Genomic DNA, 19,674 nt, shown 5'->3' with positions numbered 1-19,674 from the left:
ACAGGAGCAATCCTTATTGGTGCCCCATCCACATGTAAGATACAGAGACAGAAGAGGCTGTCCTTGTCCTCATCAAGCTTGCTGCTTAGGGGAGTGCAGGGGTGAGCATCTCAGCTCTCGGCGTGCTTTGGGATGTCCGCAGTGGTCCCGGCATTAACACAGCTGTCTAGAAACCCAGTGGAGGAGGCAGGAGATGAGCGAGAAGTCCCGTAGGAAGGATGCTGGCAGGAAGGGACAGATATTCTAGGCTTTGTGACCCCATGTGTGGTCCAGACTTGCTACAGGTACAATTTGTGCACCCCTCCCTGATCTACTGACTTGGAAAGCCTGGGGTGGGTCCCGGGAATCAGTGTTTTCCAAGTCTCCAGGTCATTCTGATGGTTGCTAAAGTTTGAGAACCACTGATGAAAGTGTGATCACAAACCCAGAAAGTGTGCCTGGGAACTTCCGGAAATGCAGAGTTTTGGGCCCCACAGCAGACCTGTTGAATCAGTCTGTGTTTTTATCAAGGTCCCAGGTTACTGAGGTAATTGCTGAAGCGGGGGAAGCCTGGGGCTTTGCAGAGGGAGCGCCCTGTGAGGGGCCGTGGAAGTGTGAGGTGTGGCATCAGGGGACCGCCGAATGTCTCACCCTGGCTGGGGGATGCGGAGCACAAGGACGTGGTGAACCCTGGAGGCGAGGAGGCACCATGACCAGTCTGGGATGCCGCACTGTGTGCTCTCCCCCATGGAGTGATTACTGAAGGTGTTAGCTGAGGGATCCGATTGGTATTTCAGGAAGGTATCCTGGGGGTGAGAGGGTGGCCCGGAGGAGGTGAGCTGGGGCAGAGAGACCCGATTCTGGGGTTGCTAATCTCAGCATTAGTGCTATTTTGGGCTGAATAAGTCTTTGTTGTGGGGCTGCGCTGTGCCTGGTGGGATGTTTAGCAGTGTATCTGGCACCCTGCCATTCAGATGCAAGCAGCCCCAAAATGTCACCAGACATTGCCAAATGTCCTCAGGGGAGAGGTGGGGAGGATCAAGTTGCTGCTGACTGGGAACCACTGCTGTAAGGCGGGAGGAGGGGGATGTCAGGCAAAGGAGGGGTGTTCAGAAGGTTGAGTCCAGAGACCTGGTAACAGAGAGAGACGAGCACTGTGGACACACCATAAAGCAAACACGAGCATGAAATTATACGGCAACAAGTGTGGCAGTTTGGAAACACAGACACATTCTGAGACTCAGAGCTCAAAGTCAGGTTGCATTTGAATGTCTGAGCTCTGTCTTTGAATATTTACTTGAACCTGAAGGCCCCGGTCTAATTAATCTAACGACCAGGTAGATTTTAACACTGATGTAACCAATACCTCAGAAAAACTTACATGGATAGCCTTATTATTACTGCACAAGAAGTACAAAAGAATTAAATGTTATATCTGCACAGCTGTTCACTGTCAGAACTCAACTGAAGGCTGCGGCTGTCTCTGACATTCATTGTGCAGAAATGGGGTATAGGGTGTGTATAATAGACGATGAAGCTTGCCCAGGGACCATCTGGTCCCCCCACCCTGAACTCCTACTGTCCAGACAGAGGTTTTAATTATCCAGTCTTTTCATCACATGGCATGGGAAGGACTAACCTCTTATCCTTTCCTTGCAAAGAGAAATGAGACAGACACAGAGTAATGTTGCAGAGTTCCTCCCTTGCAGTTTGCCAGCCCCTTCCTTTCAATTTGAACTTTGCTAGACAGAGGCAAAATGAGGGCTGTTATTGATTCAGCAATGGTTTTAAAATATTGCACCTGGCGGCATGTAATCCCATTTAAATGAAAGTCTCAGTCTGGGCTGTCCCTGGGCACAGGAGCCACGCAGTATCTTCATTTAGCAATCTATTTGAACCAGTTTCTGCTTGTATCCTGAGCTTTCCCATGCACCAGGATGTTAAATGAAAACAGAACAATACACAGGGGTTGAATAAAGAAAAAAAAATGTGGTGACTGGGGTAAACAGAAGGTCAAAGGGGAGAGAACAACTACTCTTCAATACACAGCCAAAATGAAGTTGGATTTCTGCATGGTGAAGTGCTTTTCAACACTTGCTACATATTATTTTACCTGGTTTTAATTGCACCGGGGAAGATGATTCTGTTAGGTAGGTAGGTTTTTGATGAGTGATGTCAGGTACAGTTGCACAGGTCATGCACTGCATAATTTTAACCTACATAGCCTGTGATGTGAATGGTGCTTCTTGAAAGTTAGTGTTGAGGAGGTTGAGAGCTATTGGCATAATGGAGAAGGTGGGAACTTGGAAGTAGCTAGATCTGGATTTAAATGATGGGTTTCTCCCTTTACTAGCTATGGGGAATGAGTGTATTACTTAACATACCTGATCCTTAGTTCTCTGATCTATAAAACAGGGTTGATAACAAAAATATACTAGTTTCTATGAGTTTTTGTGAGAATCCAACAAATTGATTCCACAACTCAGGTACTCTAAAACTTAGATGCTCAGTTTTTTGCTAGATCCATGAGGAGCCTCTCAGGACCTCACAGAGATGCAGATATTTTCTGGAACATTCCCTTCCACAATACTTCACTTTTCCCCAGTCTGATAGGCTGTGCTGAAATGATATGAAACCTACTGTATGTGTCTTTCTACATCCCAGCCAGGTCTGCTGTTAGACCAGCCATTACAATGTAACTAATTGCAGCTGCTATCATCTGAGCAGTAACTCAAGAGACACTTATTGGCATTTTCTGATTATTTTTTCCTTGATAGCTTTGATCTAGAGAGTACATAAATTGGAGGAGGTTTTTGAGGAGTTTTGTATTATTGTTTGGTAGTTTGTTTGGTTTTTTGTTTTTGGCTTCTCACTAGGAATTATTAGAATCTGGCCCTATGAATTATGCTGGCAATTCTGATGACAGAAACGACAAATCATAAAATCCTAATTAGCTTCTGAGCTAATGCCAAGGCAGTTTGCGCTGGTGGAGTTAACAATGCTCCTAGAAGAAGTTTTTAGACGCGTGGGGAGAAGGAAAGAAGGATCATATTGTTCTCCAGTTTTGTTTAGAGCTCTGAAGGTGGTCAAGGGTTTCCTATGATGTTCCCTTTCTATGGCTTCAGTTGATTAGCTAACCCACTACTGCTGGTCTTTAATTACTCACTGAATTAAATAATGGTTGGCAATATTGTGATTGATTAACTGATTGCGTAGAAATGCCTGAATAATGCCATTCCCTGCATCCCAGCTTTGTATATCAAAACCCATATGCCCCCCCAAGAGTGGGGTTGCCAGAAAAATATGGCACCAAACATACTTACACTAAAAAATTTATTCATTGTTTATCTGAAATTCAAATTTAACTGGTCTCCTCTATTTTTATTTGCTAAGTCTGGCAAGCTGAGCTATGAGGGCTTTTCCTCCTCCTTATTTCTGTGCTGCCAAATCAAGATTACCTTAAATGTACTGCATCAGGGGGAATGACGAGCAGGATGATGAGGGAGAGGCTGAGGATGAAGGCCATGCCCTCTCATCTCTGAGGAATGCTTCCTTATTGCCGGGATCTTTAGCATGGAGGGAGACTTGGTTCTTTGAAGGTTTACTTTTCTGCTTCCTATCCAGTTGGGGCTCATTTGCATTCAGGGCCTAAGTCAAATACTTAACTCCATGATAATCAATTTGAACTAAACATGGTATTGACTGAGTGCTAGAGAATTTCCAGGCATGAAACCAACACTTGACACCTGTTCTCTTAATCCTCACAACCATGCTTTGACAAAGGAGCACTACCACTGTCTCTATCTTGCTGAGAGGGAAACTGAGGCTCAGCTTGAAGTCACATATTTAGAAAGTGGAGGATCAGGGGCACCTGAGTGGCTCAGTGGGTTAAGCCTCTGCCTTCGGCTCAGGTCATGATCCCAGGGTCTTGGGATCAAGCCCCACATCAGGCTCTCTGCTCAGTGGGGAGCCTGCTTCCTTCTCTTTCTGCCTGCCTCTTCATCTACTTGTGATCTCTGTCAAATAAGTAAGTAAGTAAATAAATAAATAAATAAAATCTTAAAAAAAAAAAAAGTGGAGGGTCAGAAGACTAGAGCCTCCTCTAAAATGGCCTACTGGAGAGTAGCAGTCCTCAACTGCGCATACCAGAGGACATTTGGCAACATCAGGAGCCATTCATGGTTGTCACGACTGAGGAAGGGCGATGTGGCTGCAGGCATCTAGTGGGTAGAAGACAGGGATGTTGCTATACACCCTACAGTGGACAGGACAATGCCGCAAATGTCAGTACTGCCCGGTTTGAGAAACACTGCTGTTGGGAGAGAGGGAGGAGAAAAAGGCAGCGGGGGAGCCCTCACTTTCCTACTTCACTGCAGCTGTGGTGTGTTGTGGGCATGGATCTGGAGTAGCCTTAGGGGTATAAGAGCAGGGGAAGGGGAAGATGAAGGCACCCAGCACAATGCTGGTATTCTTCTCATGCATTGCTTACCAGAGTAGGGGATTTCTTCACAATCTGTCTCGCCTTCTCTAATGTAAATTTCCATGGCTCCTATAAAAACAAAGTTAGAAAACATTACAGCTTGCGCTTCATCTCTTCTTTGTATGTCTTCTCTGAAGTTAGGGCTTTTAAAGTCCGTAAGTTTGCAGTAAAGAAATGATTCCATAAAACTGTGGAAAAAAAATTTGTGAGAAGGCGATTTCATGCTAATAACTCTTTATTAAGGGATTTACTCTGTGCCAGATGCCAGGCTAAGTACTTTGCAAACAGGATCTTATTTAATTTTCACAACAGCTCTGAGAGATACAACCTTTTTAAGATGAGGAAATTGAGATGCAGGAAAGCTAAGAAACTGGGTGAAGATCGCAGAGCCAGGTCTGGCAGAGACCCAGTCTGAACTTTTACCTTCCCATCTGCTCTCCTCTGTGGAGGCCTCTAGATACCTCCTCCTCGTGTCTGGAAACCCCATGGCAGGAGGCTGCCAACAGCTCACCTGAGTGGTGACTGTTCCCACACAAGGTAACACCCCATCTCCCATGCACAAACTCTTCTGGTTCCACACCCCCATTCTTTTAGCCCTGTCTACAGCAACCAGGTGTATCTTCTTAGTTCACATTCCATGTGTAAAGAGGTAGGTGCTCCCAGCGCCGCTTCCCAAACCTTTTGACACCCCCCCCCCCGTCTGGACCTAACCACATTCTTCCTCGTGCTGCTCTCTGTAAGACCTAGGAGAGCCTGGGTGATGGTTTGCACACTGGGGTTCAAACCCTAGGTCTACTGAGTATTAGCTGTGTGCCCTTGAGCAAGTTAAACTCTGAGCCCTTCAGGATCTACAGATTGACTTCCTTAACATGTAAGAAAGCCCTATTGTTGTCATCTATAGTATGGGGATGATGTCTACCTCCTAGGGGTGCCGGGAGGATGACAGGACATCATGCATGTAAAGCCCTAGGCCAAGGCCTGCCCCAATAATCCCCAGCTCAGTAATTGATGGGTTGGTTGGAAAATTTCTGTTTCAGCTCTGGATGTCCCCTCACACACATCAGTAGGGAAGCTGGGATTATGGGAGAGTGCCATAGTTCTCACTCCAGGAAACTGAGAACATTGCCCCTGCATTTTAGCAGAAAGAACGGGGACTGGAATGGGATTCTGGAGCTGGCTGACAGCAGGAGAGGCGTCCTGGGACATGTGGCTCTTGCTGCTAATGGACGTTCAGGACTTGTGTCCCGGCTTGACCCCTTTGTGTATTCTTCACCTCTGGGGAGATGCCTCCCTCCATTATGGAGCACCGTGGTATTCCGAAGACCTCAGCCATGCGGAGCGAACGTGGGTGGAGGAGTGACCGCTCGGTGTGAGCTTGGGTTGGAGCCAACTTGCCAGCAGGTGCTTTAGGAAGGAGGAGAGCAAAGCTAGCCACAAGAGCTAGCTTGCCCTCCACAGGCTGGCTCTGAAACTCTCTCCCTGGCTTCTGCCCCACATCACACTCCTCCAGCTCAAATTCAAAGGAGGACAAACCAAGCCTCTTGTGTCAGAGGCAGCAGGCCCACTGGCATCTAAGAGCGCATGTTAGCAACTTGAGAAGAGAAGCTGCTCTCCGGGTCAGTCTGGTCACCAGGACGCCCCTGTACAGTGTATGTTTCATAAAATACTGAACCATGAATGTGCCAGTTAATGAACACCCATGTCCCTGAGCCCCTGAGGGTTCCCATCATCGATCTGGCCATACAGCCTCTCCCTAGGACTTCCAGACTTCCTTATGATCCATCCATAAAGGGGCCAAGGTCATGGTACAACCTCAGGGGCACCTGTAGACTGAGCTCCAACACCACACCCAGTGTCCAGTCTGATTGGCTGACAACAGCCCCAAAACAATTCATTATAATCCTCCCTTTAAAAACCTAGATGCGTGAATGCAATTTTGGCTTCTTCTGGAAATTCTCACAAATCCTGGAAGCTCTCTGGTAAGTAAGCCTCTTGGGCAAGGTCATTATAAGAAACTGGATCTGGGCGCAAATTTCTGTCACAGTGCCCTTTTTGGCTGCTCTCATTAACCTAAAACTCATTCTCTGTAATACCGTAATGTAACGTTGGTGTCCCACCACCTTAATTATGTGCCCCCTGCTTCTCTGCTTGGAAATACCCCTTTCATTCTAAAGCTCAGCTCAAGCACCCGAAGGGCCTAAAACTGTCCATGCTACACACTAGATGCTCAACTGATATGTAAATAAAAAGCAAGAGAAAACCTGTAGGATATTATGTTAATCAAGGAAAAGAGGCTCCCAGATTTTACACACAGAGAAAAGAAATCCTGCAGAGAAATATGCCATAATAATTGCAGGTGACACCTTTTTCCTTTTTGGTTCTTTCTTGCATTTTCTAAATTTTCGATAATGAACACAAATTCAGCAATGCATGCTTTTTAAAAAGAAATCAATATATATTGCCCTGTTCCTTCCTGAAGAAACAAAAACATGATCATGGCATAGTGACACAGTGAGAACACTGGAGATCTGGTGAGAAGAGACATTCCTGCCCTCCCAGGGTTTCTGGGTAGTGGAGGAGACAGATGAGGAAGGAGCACAGCAAGCAGAAGCGAGAGGGGCAGAAAGAGGCCTCAGCAGGGTCCTTGTAGGACAGGCCACTTGGGTCCCCTTAAGGGGGCTAATTTGTGTTTCATCTGGCTCGGTTCTCTGAGGGGACCGATGTGTAGTGAGGGATAAAGACAAGCAAGCAAAACAAACAAACCAAAAGCCCAGTGACAAGGGCTGCACCAAATACCTTCTGACCCCCATAGTGCCATGTGTGATGATGCTTCTGTCGACCTCCCTGGAAGGCCGAGGGCAGGATCGTCAGGACCTGGCTTGACTAGAGCGTCACTTGCTCCCACAGTTCAAGTGCACAATGTCAACATAAAAAAGAGAATATAGATACCGGGCCTGATCTTCTGTCCCCTGAAGAAAATGGATATAAGGCTTCAAAGATACTTGGAGGGGCAACTGGGTGGCTCAGTCGGTTAAGCATCTGCCTTTGGCTCAGGTCACGATCCCAGTGTCCTGGCTCAGTCGGTTAAGCATCTGCCTTCGGCTCAGGTCACGATCCCAGGACACTGGGATCGAGCCCCGAGTGGGGCTCCTGGCTCAGCGGGGAGCCTGCTTCTCCCTCTCCTGTTGCCTCTCCACCTGCTCATGCTCTCTGTATCTGTCTCAAATAAATAAAATCTTTTTAAAAACTTAAAAGAAAGATACTTGGAAAAGCTAATTTTTTTGCTTGTTGTGATGACAGGCAAATGGGCAAATTGTTAGCCATGGGCAAATGAAGATAATTACTCTCTCTCATTGGTAACCTTTCACTGTTGGCAATCTGGTGCTTATGGCACCGCTTCTGAAGTATGAGGACCACTCTTGCATCCTCCAAAAAATTAAGACTTCAGAATGGAGGGGGCAACTGTAATCAGGGGTTGCAGAGAACATTTGGGGCTAGATGGTGAGCTGGATATGACCCCTTTCTGGTTGGAAGCCATACTGGGGTTTATGACTCAGAGCAATCATCTGAGGCATAAGCAGATTCTCCATCAACAATGAGGAGCTTGGTTCTGGAGTATTCATTTGATCCTGCAACTTTCCATGGTTGATCCTTTCCAGTTTCTCATTACTTTCTGCCTCTAGTTAGAGTGGCTCCTATTCCAGGCTCAAATCCTCTACAGGGTCTCTTTAACATTCTCACGAGTGGCTTGCCAAGGAGGGCCCCACACAGGCTTACAGAGAAATAAGCTCTCAGCGTGAGAGCTTAAGAATCCCAAGAACCATGGATACGTAGAGTGCATTTCTTTACTAAAGAATTTGGAAAATTCCAAGGATGATATGGCACCGTGTCCCAGTAGGCTACAAGATGGGGGGAGGTCCACTTTTTGCTTGATCATCAGAGCATATAATAACACATAGCCATGGTTGTTCACAAAAGACATCTGCCTAGAATGATTCAAGTGCTCATGCAGACCAGAGCCAGCCCAAAGCTTTGGACAAGAGGAGAGGTTCGGTGACTCCGGATCTTCCATGAAAGATACTTAAATGCTGTACCAATCACCAGGTCACGGTCTCCATCATCATCTTCTATTTAAAGTGAGTTTGGAATCCAGAGCACTTGCGGGTTTGAATCCTAGCTTTGCCATTCACTAATTGTGGGACCTTGGGCAAGTTACTTAAGCACTTTGAGACTCACTGTCCTCCCCTGCAAAATGGAGATAATACTGTGTGTGTGTGTGTGTGTGTGTGTGTGTGTGTAAAATGAACAAGAAAGCCCTTGGCGCAGTGCCTTGCATGTGGTAAGCACATTATTGTAACAGCAACTGATGGTTTTGAGTCGTTATGTCACTAATGCATAGCTGGAAAAATTACTATAATTACAACATCAGCCTACAAAAATGGATGCTATATTTCAATGATCTTCAAAACCACCCTGAGTGGAAAGTGGTGAGGTTACATAATATAAGCAGGGCCACTCAGCAAACTGAGCAGATAGTACTCAAGTCTCTAGACTCCAACACCTTTTCCACCGCGACCACACTGTTTCCCGAGAACAAAGTAAGCCTGAAATTTTAACCAAGTGAGAATATATGACTCCCAAGGTTTCACCAGGGCTTAAGGGAATGCAAGGGGAATTCATGTGTGTGGGGGGTGCTTTCATGCAAAGGCTCACAGGGTCGGGAGAGAGATGTGGCTCTGTAGGCCAACAACCCATGCACCTGTTTGTGGAAATGCAAGTACAAACATTGTAGCCAGCGTAGGACTGATCATGAGAGAGAAAGAGAGTCATTCAGTCAGTCATTTTGTTGGGCTGTCATCCACTCTATTCCTTCATTCCACAAACGCTTACTGATTATGCTGTGTGGCAAATTATGTATTAGGGTTGTAATAGTGAATGAGACATAATCCTTCTCATCAAGGGTTTTATAACCTGGGAGAGACGATTGGCAATAAAATGTAATTAGAATACAATGTAGCAAGTGTTAAGTAATAAGTACCATTATTCCTGTTTTACAGATGAGGTAGACGGAGTCTTAAGAGTGGCTGAAATCCAAAGTCACAGAGCCAGTGAGGGGCACAGTCCAGATTCGGTTCATACCCCCTGGGCACAAAACCTGTGCTTTTAACCCCCCTCTGGGAGATGTTAATAGGTGTGCTAGAAAGGAAAACTGTTGTTGTTTTAAGTTGAAGAGGTTGGGGAAATCTGCAAACTAAATGCTCCTCTGAGAGAGCCCTAACACACATTAGCATATTCAAGGCTTTCAGCTACTTTGTGTTAAGAAGCTCTAGTTAGGAAAGCATTTCCAAACGTTCAAATCTTTCAGCCAAAGCGTAGTGTACCGTATTGTCTATGATGGGGAAACAGGCAAAGAACACAGTGTACGGGGAATGCTCCAGAACTCGATATCATTTCTCCCGACATTTTAGGAGTATTGGTGAATTGGACAAGACACATTCATTAATTGGGCCTTCTCAGGTTTTGTGATGTTAAATAATTAAATCCTGGTACACTCAGGAGTGAAGGAAGTAAAAATTAGTGTTTTTAGGCACGAGTTTCTACGGTGAACAATTTTTAGCAATTGCGTTCTCTACTATCAATTATAGCAGCAGGTAGATTTAAAAATTACAGAAAGTGCCTCTTGTTCACTTCACACTCCTGACAACAGTGACAGGTACCCACAAAGGAGAAAGCCCCTTGGGAAGTGAAATGATGATTTTAGAGGTGAGATTTTTATTGTCAAAGAGCAGGCACGTACACGGGAGGGTTTGAGGGTAGGGGATTTCATTGATCTACTTGGATCTTTTCGAGAAGTTTATTAGGACAGGTTTTTTCCCACACCCCCATACTTAATGGTGTAAGTTGATTCAAAAACGGAGCAAGACTTGAGAGACGCTATCTCCAAAGACTTGACCACTGGAGGCAGTAAGCACAGGATACCTCTAATGTAAGGCAGACTAGAAGAGCCAAGAGAAGGGAGGTAAAACCCTTTGAGGTGACTTCTATTAAGTAGAAAGACAGAGGCGGGAAGCGCCTCTACTTGTAAGATTTTATGAAATCCTGGCATGTCTGGCCTTTGGGCGGGATCTGCTCATCTGTTATTGTATCTATATTCCACTGTATCCTACAGTGGTGATTTTCCAATACATAGGATGAGGTCTACCAAAGCCCAGTTTGATTTCCATGTTCCAACGAGGCCCAGCTCTAAAGGGCATTTATGACTCTTAGCTGTGTGGAAAAAATGAAGTCAGTTCATGCCATCTTCTTCTTCCAGGGACACGAAGGAAGGGAGGGAGGAAGGGAGGGACAGAAATATGAAAGAAAAAAGCCATCATCTTCAAATGTATTCCCTTTTTATCACTGAATAGCTCTTCTTCATAGGTATTTTACCGTTAGCTACATTTTCTTCTTTCCTTCTCCTGGGCTACTCTGCATTATAGAGCTATTAGTATCATTAATATATTTAATCATACTACCCTTATTCTTCTCCCCAGACAGCATCTTTTTTAAAAGCATTGTTTTAAACAGCACTACTCCCATTCTGCTCTTCTGACATTGTCATCCATTGAGTCTCCCACCATCACTGCACACATACAGGGTTCTTCGATGCTTCCAGGTCTGTACCAGGCATTGTATATGCTGTAGCTCTTCACCTTATACTGACAGCAGTGGGGTGGGGGGGATTAACAGTTCTTAATCCCGCTTTAGAGATGAGAAGTCCAAGAGCCGGCGCTGGAATTCTCCAAGGCTTCACAACCAACATTCTTCAGTTATATTTTGACTGTTTCTTCCCTAGAGTCTGCGTGCACAGAAGTTCTCCAGTGCTAGACTCTATGGGCTGTTCTTATTACAGGTTATTGTCCTACTTTTTAAACACACGATTTCTGGCAAATAAGTGGGTTAGTTAGATGGTAAGTGTGGTTTGGTCATTGGGTTGTTTAGACCAACTGTTTTGCAACATAACATTCTATTTGTTGTCGCTATTGTTATGATTATTATGATAATAATAATATGTTATTATTCCGTTTGCATTCAGGTTGCTAGATCAGTCTTGTCCAATGTTTCACAGTTAACCTGTGTTAGTTTCCTATTGTGGCTGTAACAGATTACCACATAGTGGCTTCAAACAACACCAATTTGTTATGTCACAGTTCCGGAGGAGGTCGGAAGTCTAAAATGAGTCTTAGGAGACAAAAACCAGGTTTCAGCTGGGCTAACAGTTGTAGTCCCAGGGGAATCCATTTCTTGCCTCTTTGGTGTTTCATGGCTGTACACACCCCTTGGCTGATGGCCTCCTCAGTCCATCTCTGTTGCCGTATCTTCTTCTCACATTCTGATCCTCTTGCCTCTCCTCTTATAAGGACACTTTGGATTACGTGGGGGCTCATCCAGATGATCCAGGAGAGTTTCCCCATCTACAGATTCCCTTTTCCATATAAGGTAACATTCACAGGTTCTGGCGATAAGATGTGGACCTCTATGGATCCACTGTTCATTCAACAAATATTTATTGAGGGATTAATAAGTGCAGTGAATTGTGCTGGGCTCTGGGGAAATCACATATAACAGCGTGTGCCTGGGGGATACAACAGCTGGGTTATCTGTTGCCATGGAATTTATACCTTAACAGAAGGAGCAGATGTTAAATAATAATTGTATAATTATTTAGCTTATTGTGCAATTGTTAATTACAATTGTAATACGTTCTAGAAGGAAGGGGTCTGATGAAAGGCAAGGAAGTCTGGGCGCCACGAAAAGCTTCTTTGAGGAAATGACTTCAGAACTGAGTTCTGATGTGGGTGACTATTTAGGTGAAGGCAAGGGCCAAGAGTGGATACTGGGAGACCATTGATTAAAACTTTAGGGAATCCTGGCTGGCTCAGATGATTAAGTGTCTGCCTTAGGCTCAGGTCATGATTCCAGGGTCCTGGGATGGAGTCCCATATCAGGCTCCTTGCTCGGCGGGGAGCCTGCTTCTCCCTCTCCCACTCCCCCTGCTTGTGTTCCCTCTCTAGCTGTGTCTCTGTCTGTCAAATAATAAATAAAATCTTAAAAAAAAAAATTTTAAAAAAGTCAGAATTTGAAGTATCTTTTGAACTGTTCAAATTCACTAGAATCATTAGCTTTTCTTGAGCTAAGGAAAGAAAAGAGCATATTATCAAGAAAAAATTGTTATTTTTTTAAACTTTTCTAAAGTAGGCAAGAAACATTTTTAAATCTTGAATACCATATTAGTACCTTTCTTGGTATCATTTGATTTCTTCTACTTAGCAGAAAGGGTAACTTAAATTTGCATTATTGCTGCTGTGTTTTGAAGCTTTTAAAGATCATATGAGTTTAATGACCTCCAAATTTGTCTTTAAGCAAGTCTAAGTAGATAAATTCTCTAAGATTCCAAATACGGGCTTACACCAAAATAGAGGATGGTATCTCTGTCAAGATACCTCAAAATGCCCAGAGAAAAGATTGAACAGTAGTCTATATACCCGAGTACGGGGCTTAATGCTTTCCTCAGTTCTGTTAGCGTTTTAAGCCTTCAAGTCTTCAGGGAGCAATTTAATGTAGTAGTCTCTGATATTTAAAACCTTTCTGTTTCTTCAATAATTTCTTGTCTAATGACCTTCAAAGAGTTTTGCGGAGGCAAAATACATAAGAGATAGTTGGCCTTTCATTTAATTTTCACTCTTTTTGTCATGAGAAGATTGGTATTTCCCCCTTACATTTTTGGTCCTTTGATCTTCTTTCTCTGTGAACTAATTGTTTGTGACCTTTGCTCATTTTTCCTCTCTTTTTGATTTTATAAGAGCTCTTTGAATTGTGGAAAAATAATTCTTTGTGTGGCATATTACAAAAATATTCTCCCCATTTACTATTTTTTTGACTTTGTGTACAGCAGGTTTTTTATCAGTCAGATGTATTCATATCTCCCTTTACGACTTCTGTATCATAAATTACAATTAAAATTGCTCAGATTTTTCTTCTTTTATGGTTTAATTTTTAATGATTCAAACTTTAACTTATTTGGGATTTATTTTGCCGTAAGAAAAGATAAACATTTAGCTTAAATTTTATTTCTAAATGGCTAGTCTTTAGTCCCATCCATTTATTGAATAAACCAGTATTGTACCACTGATTTGAAATGCTGCTTTTATCAAAAACAAGAGTCTCCAATGCACCTGGGTTTATTTTTAGGCAGTATATTTTGTTTCCTTTTCAGCTGACTTTGCACATCTAGAAGGCTATATCGCCCTGTCATTTATCTCATTGTTCAAAATTTCCTGAGATGTTTAAACAGGAACTTTACAAACATTGTCAAATAAACAACTCCACATCCAGCAACTTATCTGGATTTTGATTTCCCACCTGTAAAATTAGGATAACAGAATAAGCTTGCAATTGTGTGGAAGGACTTTAAATGCTGTATGACAAGTACATAGGCCAGCTTTTGGTACAGGTATAACAACTCAAATTGTGTTTGCCATTGCCTTTTATCATTCAGCCCTAATGTGTGCCTGTCACACAAAAAGAGCCTAGAACAGGTCTATTGTGGGAATAAAAGAATGACTGTCTCTGCCTTAAAAGCCTATCAATTTCACCCAAGACACTTCTGACCCTAGTGCCATTTCTGGTCCCAGTTAATAAAGATATGGTTACCTTCTAGGGACAAACATGGGTTTATAAAGTGGGAAACTTTATTAACTCTTCCAGAATACTGAGGAAGTACCAAAACAATGGTCCAAAATTGTAGGTTATTCTTCCTGGAATGTATGTTCCCTTCACAAGTAACACCTGATTTTTTAATCAGTTTGCCAAGTCACAGCTGAAGATCAGCCATCATTCAAGAAGGAAATTTCCTCAACCTGAAACTCTGATGATCACAAACTTGGGTATTATGTAATGATTTGTTTGCCCCTAAGCTTGGATATGGGAGAAAACACTCACATACTGTACAGAGTTAGGGTGGAAAAAGGGGAAGAGCAAATACGAGCTGAAGGGGTTGACCAGATGACCAAATGGGAAGAGCGGTTTCTATTTAGTTTAGGTTTGAGCTACTATTTTGCTAGAATTGTCCATGACAGTAGCCACGGAGGCTCCAGTATAGTGATGATGACAGAGGAAGTAATTTTTTTCTTCCATGTTTGAATACAGATTCTGTTTAATGGAGAGCCCTGAATCCATTTTTATTTTCTCATAAAAAAGACAAGTCATCATTACAATGTTGAGAGGACAAAGGAGAACTTTAGAGACTTGGGTCTTATTAAACAGAGATGGAGTAGAGAAATTTACCCCCATACACACACACACCATATTGGACAAAACAGAACTCATTGAAAACCCTTGGGGTAAGAATAGCTCGCACATCTGAAAGCACTGTGCACAGAGCCCAGCTCATCCTTCAGAACAGAAGGGCCCAGCTGACTGTCCAGAACAAAATGGAGTGATCCATGCATTTTAGAAAATGTTCAATTTCCTGTCCACTTGTAATTTTTCCTGAACTTTACTACCTGAGATATTCGAAGAGATGCTAGATATTTTATTTTACACTTAATGTTTAAAAAACGAAAGTAAGTTCCTGAGAACTTATTTATCTCTCAGCTGAACAGCAAGAATTTGTTGCATGACATTTTCTCATAAAAAGAGTACAAACTTACTCCTTCCCAAGCCTTTTTATGTCAGCTTTGTGGTAATTTGGGTCCCAAGAAAGCACGAGTTCCCTGTGTATGCATACACTCCCACACACTCAGCCTTGGAGAGCTTCGGGTTCCTGTAGCAATCAGATTCACTCGGGAAAAGCCATTTCAAAGTCTGGATTGCTTTCCTCAGGCAACGGGTCCCCTCACAGCAGTTTACTATTTTTCTGAAATACTTTTCAAAATTGATATTAATATGGTACCTGCATTAGAATCACCATTTATGTAAGATGAGATAAGAAGATGAAGACAAATGAGAAATAACTGGGAAGTTCTTCATAGTTCAAGGATGACCTCAATGCTAGACTAAGATGACTTAAAAGAAGATCGTCATTTCATTTCATATTTAACCCCCATTATACTTTATTTTATGTAGTGCTTCTTTGAAGTAATTTTTATTTTTATTTTTTTAAAGATTTTATTTATTTATTTGACAGACAGAAATCACAAGTAGGCAGAGAGACAGGCAGAGAGAGAAGGGGAGGCAGGCTCCTCGCTAAGCAGAGAGCCTGATGCGGGGCTTGATCCCAGGACCCTGAGATCATGACCTGAGCTGAAGACAGAAGCTTTAACCCACTGAGCCACCCATGCGCCCCAATTTTTATTTTTATATTAGAATACATTTAATGTATATTTCAGTATATTTGCATTTTACTTCTGTTTTATGAATTTTTGTATTTGAAATGTATTAAATAGTCTGTTTTACTGATTTCAAGTACTTAAAATTTGTTACGTGAAATAAATACCAAAACATGCTGAATTTTCACTCCAGTATTTGAATGACTCTTTGGCACTGGAAGCCCTTCCAATCTGCCCCTTGTCTCCATTTCCAGCCTCCCTTGCACTCTGCCTCATCCAGTGATAAATATGTTTATGTTTCCTTTCCCATATAGAACTCACATCTGGCTACCTCTCTTCCTTTGCTTAAGGCCCCTTCTCCTACCCGTGATGTTTACACTGAATAAGCACAACTGGTAGAATAGGCTCTTAGAGCAAATTAATTCTCCACTCCCCCCTCCCTCTGCCTCCCAGCCCTTTAAATGGGTTGGAGGCCCCAGGGAAATGAGGAGAATCTATCTGCAGTAGAGCACATGCTCTGAATATAATTCTCTTTTAATGTGGATCAAAGTGGTGTCAAGTAGGTCTTGACTATGCCTTTGAGATGTCTGTGAATGTAGCATGTCCCTGCAGCCCCAGGGGTGGTTAGGAAGGGCATCTGTTCCAAGTTACAGGGTGTGCCCAGAGGGAGCGGCGTAAAGCCAAGGAGGCTCCACTCCTGGCCCGATGGGTGCTGTTTAGCACTGATCTAATAAAGACACAGAACACGTGGAAGAACCACATTCAATTTTCAGGGTCAGAGTGCTGCTCGGGCACATGTGTGCACATTTGCAAGAGTGCACGTGCACACGCATTCACACAGCAGGTGCTGCCTAGTTTTGTATGCAAATGAGATCGGAGTGGGGTATAAACAATACCCTCAAAGTCGGTAACAAAAAACCACCTGGGTGGTCTTTACAATGCAGTCTGCAATTCTCTTCTTTCTGTTCCTTTCCTATTCTGTCTCGTCCTCCTTCCCCACCCCCCACCCCCGGCTGGTGCCAACTGAACACTGTAGACTGTTTCTTGCTTCAGTTAATCATGGATGACGCTCTGTCATTCTGAGCACATGGTAGGTAAGGATATGAGCTGCAACTAAAAGATGGGCAAAAAGTGGGCTTGGAATGTCAACTGTGCCGTAGATGATGACTAGGCAGTTTATTCAGGTCCCTAAACTTTTACTTCTGTTCCTACTGCGGTCAGACCCCATTGCTCTGCACTGCTGGGTTCTGCCCACCAGAGCCCTGGAGCAGAAGGACCCTCTTCTTCTCTCCACCCTGCAGCATGCATTTCACAGGGGCAATGGCTCGTGTCATATTATTTGTATTTCACCAGAATCGGAAACACATGCAAAGCAGGACACTGAGGGTGTAGAGTCCCATTTGTGAGGAATTACTGACCCAGGATCGGTGGTTCAATTATAGAAGTAACCATAACCCAGGAGTAGCAAGTGAGGCTTAGAGCACAGTGGGGTAGAACTTGGGCTTTAAAGACAAACAGACCTGGGGCTGAATCCTCTTATTGCCACTTACTAGCTTTGTAATCTCTTAACTTCTCCTAGTCTCAATTTCTTCTCCTGTAAAATAACCCCCACCCCCTAGGAGCACTGTTACATGAGATCACACATGTCAAGGGCAGTGCTGGTATATTATCCAGACACCAAACACGTGCCTGGCACAATGGAGGCAACAAAGATGGCAAGACACAGACCTGTCACCTTGATAAGCTTACATCTTAATAAGAAAATCTATGTAAACTTAATATTTTAATATCTCTGTGCTATACTTTCCTCACTTATAACATGTGGACAACAACAATACCTATTCATAAGATTAAATGATTCATGTACATAAAGCATTTAGAACAACACTGGCACATAATAGCACTTCAAAAGGTATTTAAGATGTTGGTGGAGAACAGAGTTAATATTTTGCGGAGAGGATTAGGAATTATCCTACAGAGAAAGTGACAGAGACGTGAGCGCAAAGGATGGGCCTGGTAATGACAGGGCATCCTGGATGGAAGGAATGATTGAGAACAAGGGCACAGAGGTGGGAAGATTAAGGTGAGCTCAAGGAAGAGCCAATCACTCTATTTTGGCTGCAGCAGGGGGTACCCAAGTAGAACCATGGAAGTCCAGGAAGGCTTTTTGAGAATCCTGAAATGCTAAGTGAAAATGTATACCTAACTGGGTAGGCAATATAGAGATCGTAAGCTGGACACAGAGATAGGCACTGGGAAAACTAATGTGTCCATGAAATAAGGGTAATCAGAATTTCCATCAGCGATGCAAAGGATAAGCTAGAGGCACTTTATTCATTCAACAAATATGTCTCTGTTATGTGTGAGGCAACCTAGGCATTGGGTGTACAGTGGCGACCAAGGCCAAGTCCTCCTGGAGGTGACAGCATAGTGGGAGAGATGGACAGACAATCACCTAGGTCTATCATTTAAAACAAGGCAGGTTCTGTGGAGGGACCTATAAGAGCTTCGACAAGAGAGGTATATGGGACGAGTCAAAGATGCACTCCCTGAAGAAGCAACACATGAGCTGAGATCTGAAGGACGGGAAGCTCACCCAGCTGAAGGATGAGGGAGAAACTGATTTCCACATCAAGGCACTGAGGTGGAGTTCAAGATCAAATTTACCTTACAGAAGGGCCTTTCTGGCATCAATGTGGAGAATTTTTTGGAAAGCAGGCAAGAGCAGAATTTGGTTGGACTAACTGGGAAGCTAGAGCAGAAGTGACAACAAAGGATGATTGTGGGAATCCTTCATGTGGTGATACCGTCACACACACAAAACACAATGACCCTCACAGGCAAAAGAAGCCAGACATGGAAAAGACCATGTTGTATGATTCCATCTATATGACATTCAAGAACAGAACTTTATATGCATGAACTAATCTGTGGTGATAGACTTTAGAACAGTGGCTATACTGAGGGGTAGGTATTGACTGGGAGAGTCATGGGGGAGGCTTCTAACAACAGACTGGAAATTATTTACATCTTTAGTAGGTAGGTAATTCTACCCACTAATTCACATCTGCTTTGCAGGTGTGCCACAGCAATGAAAAGGTCTGATATATACCATTAAAAAAATACATGCTCAAAGTGTAATGTTAAGGGGGCAAAGTAGGGTAAGAAATTACATATATGTTATCATAACTCTCAAAAAATCAATATAATAATAATTAATTTAAAAATTAAAAGGAAAACATCCAAGAGTTTGACATTGGTTATTTGTGGTGGTGGAAATTCTGCAGACTGATGCAAAGAGACAACCTGGGGAGGATTTTCAGAAAGATTGACAATGGATAAGAGATTAACCAACTGCTCTCAGCAGGCTAGGGATACGAATCCCAGCTCTGTTCTTTCCTAAGGGAGTGACCTTCAGTACGTTACATAACCCCTTTACCCCAGTTTCTGTGACATTAAAAAAGGGATGGTGCCTCCATCCTGGGTTATCTGCGGGACTAAATAAGGTGACAGGTAAGCACAGCACCATATAGGACAGTGAGTCCTCAGTAAGTATCAGTTGTTGCTATTAAAGAAATCTTGGAGGCGGGAGAGAGAAGCTGTTCATGTTTGCACCAACTGCCCCTCTTGTCTGGGGCACTTGCAGGGAGGAAGGCTGGTGAGGGGGATTTGAGAAGGTGGGTCAAGGTCCAGAACAGCAACTGGGGGAACGTCGAGCTGAGCAGCGAGCATGGCCTGAACATTTCTAGGGTGAAATCTTCCCATCCACTCCGAGCCAGCTAGGACGGCTGGAGCCATTCTGAGTGAGGAGCTACAAAGGGTGTCATGATGGGAAGACAAGGAAATGGTATTCTGAGTATAAACTGCATAGGGTATGAAAATAAAGAAATGTCATTTTACATGGGA

General features: G+C 43.5%; 1 protein-coding gene across 1 annotated transcript in view; it reads right to left on the bottom strand.

Annotated features, from left to right (window-relative positions):
* The window catches only part of AOAH (acyloxyacyl hydrolase), a 158,448-nt gene that overhangs the window by 97,004 nt on the left and 41,770 nt on the right, over positions 1-19,674 (bottom strand). Inside the window, exon 5 of the mRNA XM_032871529.1 lies at positions 4,469-4,528. Within this exon, the coding sequence (XP_032727420.1) occupies positions 4,469-4,528 (60 nt within the window). The remainder of the gene's footprint in view (positions 1-4,468; positions 4,529-19,674) is intronic.

This window comes from Lontra canadensis, unplaced genomic scaffold (assembly GCF_010015895.1).
Source record: "Lontra canadensis isolate GAN:19392208 unplaced genomic scaffold, GSC_riverotter_1.0 scaffold2, whole genome shotgun sequence".
NCBI classification, from domain to species: Eukaryota; Metazoa; Chordata; class Mammalia; order Carnivora; family Mustelidae; genus Lontra; species Lontra canadensis.
Note: the sequence above shows the minus strand (reverse complement) of the source record. Positions and strands in the feature narration are given on the sequence as shown.